At 45.8% G+C, this 7,363-nt stretch overlaps 1 protein-coding gene across 1 annotated transcript; it reads right to left on the minus strand.

Moving 5' to 3' along the window:
- Positions 1–200: 200 nt before the first annotated feature.
- Positions 201–4,743, minus strand: BTG1 (BTG anti-proliferation factor 1). Its single transcript, XM_028746690.2, has 2 exons — positions 4,316–4,743; positions 201–1,545 (listed from the first exon to the last, which is right to left on the minus strand). The coding sequence occupies exons 1-2, from the start codon at positions 4,461–4,463 to the stop codon at positions 1,181–1,183; spliced, it is 513 nt and encodes a 170-aa protein (XP_028602523.1). The 5' UTR covers positions 4,464–4,743; the 3' UTR covers positions 201–1,180.
- Positions 4,744–7,363: the final 2,620 nt, after the last annotated feature.

Below are 7,363 nucleotides of genomic sequence, written 5' to 3' on the forward strand. Positions count from 1 at the left end.
GCCCATTTTTAAAGGTGTTAAAAGTGATACATTAATGTATGGTCTGGGCTCCTCAAACATTTATACCCAATGATCCTCTTCTTCCATCCAAAACTTTTATCAAGCTCTCCCCTAGCTCAAGTGCTCCCATCCTTTACAAAAGTCCACTAGGACTAAAAATAATTTAAACTGATCCTATGCAAGCACGACAAGAGATTAAATTAAAATGCCAAGATAGGAAACAATTTATTATAGAGAGAAGAAAAGTTTCTCATCCAAAATATAGAAATCTGTACAACTTTGCCACAATCAATATACATGAACTGTACAAATTTACACCAGTTCATAATTTACCAAAAAAAAAGAAAAAAAGATGACTAACAAAGTTCACAAAATAGATGGTGGTTTGTGGAAAAGACTTTTACCCAATTAAGTACAAGGAAATTACAAACCAGACCTCCACTTTCTAAAAATAAGAGGTTTACTCAGTCTTAGAAAACTACAAGCTAGCAAATGTACAGATAGCTGGCTGGTAAAACACACCACAGTTCAGACAGTGTCTTTATATGGTCTCTCTCAAGCCTGTTGGCATAGCAGATCCTGCTCTCTTGCTACTTTGAAGGCCAATATACAGAGATCTGACCATTTCCCCCAGTTCATGCTCACCAAGTGTGACTTATGTACAGTTTATACAGATTGTTAAGTGCTAGGTAAAAGTCTTGTCAGATAAAATTTCCAGTACTACCATGTTCATAACAAGTCTTGTTACTGAGCTGCCAAAAATGTTAACAATTTTTTTCCCTAAAAATGTCAATAGTGCAAATTTACTCTGCAACATTTACTGCAGAGAATAAATTTTATAGCTATAGCTTTAGGCTGAAAACTGATGTTTTTTCAAAAAAAAAATGGAAAAAAATTAAGCAAGACATCTGGGAGAAAACTGCAGCCTTCCTTGGACAACTTCACACCTTAGGAAATAAAGCAATCATCTTTACTCACAGGCTATTTAAATCACTGAAAGGTACTGTCGAAACTATGGCACTGCCACTATAAAATAAAAGTTTACCATTCTATCTTGTGCCAGGTCTTCACAGGTGTGACATGGTTTAAATTCCATAATCCATCCCCAGAGGAGCCCACCCAAAGTAAAAACCAAATTTTATCCATCCATTATAAGATGATCCATCCATAGGCTATTATCTTAACCTGATACAGTCATCATATTGTAGCTCTTGGAGGGACTGGTTCTGCCCAAGAGGAGTTCTTCCTTACAGCTTATTCTGCTGTCTACCATTTGCATGCTGGTGCTGTTTTGGCTAGCTCCTGCTGGTGTGGCTTCATACAGCACACAGATTGAGCCATCCTCTCCGATGCGATAGGATACCTCGTAAGGGTCGACCCAGAGAGTGAGTTCACTTGGAAGAAGCCGGAACAGTTCTTGACCGCTGAGTCCAATTCGTTGTGCTGCCTGCCCAATCAAGGGATCCATTTTATGGTTGATCCGGATGCAGCGATAGCCCGATCCTTTGCACGGCTTTTCAGGGAACCAGTGGTGTTTATAGTGTTCTACAGAACAAAATGAAAAGCAACAAAAGATCATACTTTGCTCTTCAGATAACCAATGTGTGTAGTCGTGTTATTGCGCTTGAAAATGGTAGCTTAGAACAAGAGCACCGGGGGGGGGGGGGGGGAGAGAGAGAGAGAGAGAGAGAGAGAGAGAAATACGACATAGATGCAAAAATGTAGAATAATATTCGATGGCCTGGAAAGTAATGGCAGGCTCAACAGAAACCAAGTATTTTGCTCATTGCAGCTAAAGGCACATTTAACAGCCTATGAATGTATAAAATCAGTACTGAATGATACCCTCCACAAATGGGGGTGAGAAAAACATGTAATTGGGCACACAGACACCTCAAAGTAGGGCAATAAAACCAGTTTGGGGGTCGGGGGGGGAGAATCTTGAGTATATATCCAAAGGCCTCTTTTCACAGTTTCATTATGTGTAGTTTGTAATGCAGTAATATTTCCCCAAATCTTTTTTCAGATGTGCCATACACATCTGAAATAAGCACAAAATCTATTTCCTGATGTGTGCAACATTTCACAGAGACTTGTGCAACCTTCTCCATAAGCAAATAAGAATATGCACATATGAAATTCTAACGAGTGAAGTGGAACCTTGCCTGCAGTGCTAAACAAAGAGGTGCTCTAAGTACTGTGTCACACCGCCTATGTTTGGCTATAAGTTTTCCAGAATTCTGGATTCCTAACAATTGGGATAGGCAAGTTATGCATATTTCTTTTTTAGAATTGGTTTGCTATCTCTTGAGTCTATTATTACTGAAACACACTGGGTGACTGATTTTTGAAAAAAATGAACTTTTTGACATTTCCCTCAATAATCTTAATGTTTTGCTCAAATTTGGACTCATCCTTATATGTTTACATGTATGGATTAGGTATTTACTCTCAGCGGGACAACATTTGCTCTTACATTAGAACAGGAATCTTGTTACACTAGGTTAAACTGCTTTAACTAAAATCTTCCAATGCTACCCATCATTTTATTTATCTATTATTTCCAGAACTGTGCTTAGGAGCCTTTCCAAGTATGCAACTCAGAGTAAGATGCATTTAATCCAATAAGATGGTCAGATGGTCGTTTTCTTTAGAAGGGCTGTTTCTTCCTCCGAACCATTTTTACTGTTTAGAAACAGTGGGGTTATTTATTTTTAAAAAAAATATATGCAAAAGAATAATAGCCAAGTCCAATGTAGGTTGTTTTATTGTTATGATAAATGTACTTCAAGGAGCATCTTGGACCCAGCCTTATAATGTACACACAGAACCTAACCACATCATACTGAATTACTACATTACAATCTCCTTGCTGGCATTTCTTTGTCTTAGTACAATGAAGGGAAAGCACACTAAGACAAAGCGAAAAGAAAATGAGGGGCAGCTGTGTGTTGTGGGATAAGCAGCAGCAGGAATTAGCATGGCATTATGCCCCTGCAGCAGCCACCAAAGGGAGAGAAGGGAAAAGGGCTACCACTACAGCTTGGAGAACAGCTGAGGTAGAAAAGGGACACTAGCAGCACAATCCCACACATGTTTACGTAGAAACAAGTCCTCTTTCTGTTCATTGGGTCTTGCTTCCATGTAAATGTGTGTTTGCAGCGAAGAACTCCCCCAAATGAGCAGGAAAGGGTAAACGGTACTATTCACTACCACAGCCTTGCCACAGAGATGAAGTGTTGACAAAAACCCCTTCCCTAAGAAACCAGGAAGAAAAATAAATAGGATTCTAAGTCTCCAAATGTGAAAAGATTAAGGCTACAGCAACCCCCCCTGGACTCCAAATGAGGGGCACAGAACACACAAAGAGCTGATAGGACCACCCTCTGACCCAGCGCAGACCAGAATAGGAAACCGATTCCTCCTGCAAAGGAGCTTTTCCTTCCGAAAGAGACAAACGCGCAGCTTATGGCCGCTTGTGTCTGTCCCCAAAAGCAAAAGGATGCAGATGAGCGGGATAAACAAACCTTCACGCGTTTATACTAACAGCTGTGCAAAGTAACTCCTATGTACCCAATTAGTTCAATAACTACCGAACCTCAACCCAAATCACCTTCATGTGGATTCGAATCATCATCTAAAACAAATAACCACTGTGGTGGGCGGGGAATAGCGCCGCCCCGCCTTTATTTCCATAACTGCGTAAAAGTGCGATTGGTGTCTGGGTTTTGTGTGTGTGTGTGTGTGTGTGTGTGTGTGTGTGGCCGGGGGTGGGGGGAGGAGAACTAATCTGCATGACGTGAACTTGAGTACAAACACTGAAGAAGGAACAGAGGAAGGCAGGGAAGGAAGGGACTTTCCAGGCACGCAGCTGAACATACATGGGGGAAACGTGCCACCCCCGCGCCCCTCTGGACGGGACAGCACGAAGGAACCGTTACTGCGATAGTACTATAAAACAACGCACTACAATCTCGTGAATCCCGAATTTTGAAAGCGCGTGGGGGGCGGGGGGAGGGAGAGAGCCATTTTCTGGTCTTATGCGAAATGCATCTCTTTCTGCGGCACATTTTACAGGAGGTCATTAACTCCAGAACACCCTTCCCACCACCACCACAGAAAGAAAGTATGCAGTCGAGGAAGCGATCCCCGCTCCTCCAAATGGTGCGATGGAAAGAGAAACCTGGAGAGGGCGGATGAGGCAGCATTAGAAAAGCGGGGAGATAAGGAGGAGGCGGGTGGCGGAGAAGAGATAAATACTTAAAATCGTTCCCTTCCCACCCCCCTCTGCTGCCCCCCCCCCGCCGCCCCATACCTGCCAACAGCTCCTGCAGGCTCTGGCTGAACGTCTGCAGCTGCCGCTCGTTCATCAGCCCCTTGGTGCGCAGGAACTTGGAGATGAAGCCCACGGCCGCGGCGATTTCGCGTATCATGCTGGCCCGGGTGTAAAGGGCAGGATGCATGGAGGCGGCAAGGGGTAGCCAGCTCCGGGCGTTGAGTAGAAGGGGGCACGGTGGGCGCACAAGGGGCCGCCTCAAAGGGGGATGGGAAGCGGAGGAGGAGGAGGCGAGAGAGCAGGCGAGAAAGAAGCGGGTTAGAAGGGGGACGGAGCGATCGAGTTCAAGGGACTTTTAAGTTAGCAGGCCCCCCTGCTCAGCCGCCTCCCTGTGACGTAGGCTGGCGGCCGCGGCGGCTGCACTAGCAGGCACTTCCAGCATCTCCTTCTACGAGGCACGAAGGAAGTGGCTGTGCGTGCGCCGCCTTTTATAACCACGTCCGGGCGGCAATGGCGGCTGAGAACCCGCCGCGGCCAATCCGGGGATCGCACCATTGTGACGTCGCGTTCGGAGCGGAGGGGCGCGGGGGAGGAGTGATGTCACCCGGTTGTAAACAAATAGAAGCAGAAGAAGAAAGAGGAGCTGCGTCGTCGGGCTGGAAAACAGCAGCGGCGGCGGGAGCAGCTGCTCGAGAGCGCGGCGTCTGGCCCTCGAGACGCGCAAGGCAGCGAGCGCAAAGTTGCCGGCCTCGCTCGCCTCAGCCAGCGCGGAAGGGAGAAACGACGCAAGCCGCCTCTCTCCGGCCGCCGCTCCTCTTTCCCCCGACTGCGCATCTGCAGTCCTCTGCTGCCTGCTTGCTCGCACATGCTCCCGCTCACGTCCAACTGATCCGCGCCCCGGTTCAGTGCAAATCCATAGCTAGCTCTGGAAGCGTGCGCGGAACCGGGGAGAAGGCGGAGGACCCCGGGGTTGCTCAGAGGCAAAACCAGGCGCGGCCGGGCCTTTGCAGAGCCTGCTGCCTTCTCACCCCCCCCCCTTCCCCCAACCTCCAGCTGGGAGCTCGCAAACCAGCCGCTTTCCTTAAGCCGCAGCAGTCACGAATGTGGCGAGGCCTGGGAGAGAAGGGCTCGGGAAGCTTCTGGCGCCTGCAGCCATATCACAAACAGCACCATTGTAAACAAATGCCGCGTCTTTTGGTGCTCTAACCGGTAGATGGAAAGCGGTGAGATGGAGGGGGCATCGTCCCAAGACTCCCATCAGCTCCAGACAGCACGGTCAGATGTCAGGGGCGATGGGAGTTGTAGTCCAGCAACATCTGGTGGATCAAAGGTTAACCGACCTTGAACTAAAGAGGCATCGTCTTTGTCCACTTGACGGTACATTGGTGGACTTGGTACACTTTCTCATAACCAGGGAAAACAACTGTGCTCCAGATCATAGAATCATAGTATTCTAGAACCTATCAATGATCATGTTGCCATCTAATGCTTTCACAGCAGTAGCCTAAACAAATCATTCTTTGCACACCACAAAAATTAAAAAATAGGCTGTGTTCTGGTGTCAGCACAGTAAGTTGTATGGGTCAGAAATTTTATGAATTGTTCATTTTCTCAGGCTTCATTCAGCCATTCTTCTTTGTAAAGTCACACACACACACACACACACACACACACACACCTATACTGTGTAAAAGAAAATCACCCAAGAATAGGTGCCTGGTCTCTCTAAGCCAGGGCTGAGAACCTATAACATATAATTCCCATCATCCGTGACCATTGACCACACTGGCTGAGGCTGGTCAGACTTGGGATTCAGAGGTTTTTATCCCTTTCTAAGGGCTTCATAATACTCATCCCTGCTTTATGTTATCATGCTGCATTACAGCATAGAAAAGATACGGTTGCTTTACATAAAGAAAAACAAAAAATCAACCACACTCCTGTTATTGTGCCTGAAACAGCTCAGCAGTATGATTGCTTGGTTATTGTTGCTGCATTTGGTTTCAGACAATATGAGAGACATTTATCGGTTCTTTCATTGGACTAATTTCTGCTGGTCAAAGGGTCAACATATTTTCAATCTTCATCTTGCTTTTCCTCAAGCAGAAATGTGTCATGTTATCTGCAGATAGGAAAGAGTCACAGGCCCTTATTAGGCTTTTCTTCATCTGAACTCTTCGGTGGCTGTCAGCTGAGAAATCGCCTTTGTATGGAGGAGGTGGGGGGGGGGGGAGCAGCAACAAAAACAGACTGAACACAATCCAGGTTGAATTACCTCTCAGAACCTTATAATATAGCCAGGAAGACTACACTCTTGCTAAATCTTGTGTGTGTCATCAGATTTTTGAAAGCAGATGACAATGTAGAACAGTATTTTAAATCCCACTGTAGGCCTATATGATCTCTCTATAATTTTTTATTCACAATGTACCAATATACATAATGCTTTAACACAGAACTCAATAGAGTTGGAAAACCAATTAATTTAGGATTTTGCGCTCCCCTTGTTAAATATAATCCTAGCAGTGCCTCCAAATGTAATTCCATGTACCTTGGCAAGCAGCCCTTTGTTATGCTGGGAACAGGGCGGGGGGGGGTGGATCTTTTATCAGATCTAAGGTAGGTATGCCACATCCTTGGAATGCCCTACCAAAGGATTGGTAGGCATGACCCCGTCATTGGAGGATTTCTAAAGCCTTTATAACTACTGGGAAGGAGTGAGCATATTAAAACCTGGACTATGATGGCTATCTACTCGCTTCCAGAGCCAATTTAAAGTGCGGGTTTACATCTATAAAGCTCAATATGTCTATGGTCATGGATAGAGAATCTGTAGACCTCCAGATGTTGCAGGACAGCACCCTTCACTGGCCTTCCTGGCTAGAGCTGCTGGAGGTTGGGGCCAAAGAGGGCTACAGTTTCCCCATCTCTGGCCAAGGTCCTCCATACCTCAAATATTGTTTCCCGTTATCTACAGTGGTACCTCGGGTTAAGAACTTAATTCGTTCTGGAGGTCCGTTCTTAACCTGAAACTGTTTTTAACCTGAGGTACCACTTTAGCTAATGGGGCCTCCCACTGCCATTGCA

The sequence above is a fragment of the Podarcis muralis genome, chromosome 10 (genome assembly GCF_964188315.1).
Source record: "Podarcis muralis chromosome 10, rPodMur119.hap1.1, whole genome shotgun sequence".
NCBI classification, from domain to species: Eukaryota; Metazoa; Chordata; class Lepidosauria; order Squamata; family Lacertidae; genus Podarcis; species Podarcis muralis.

Bases quoted from the DNA above. Each gene is read 5' to 3' on its own strand.
- BTG1 (XM_028746690.2), bottom strand. From the start codon at position 4,463: ATGCATCCTGCCCTTTACACCCGGGCCAGCATGATACGCGAAATCGCC. The intron at 1,546-4,315 runs GTATGGGGCGGC...TTTGTTCTGTAG, and splicing joins CCTGCAGGAGCTGTTGGCAG to AACACTATAAACACCACTGG.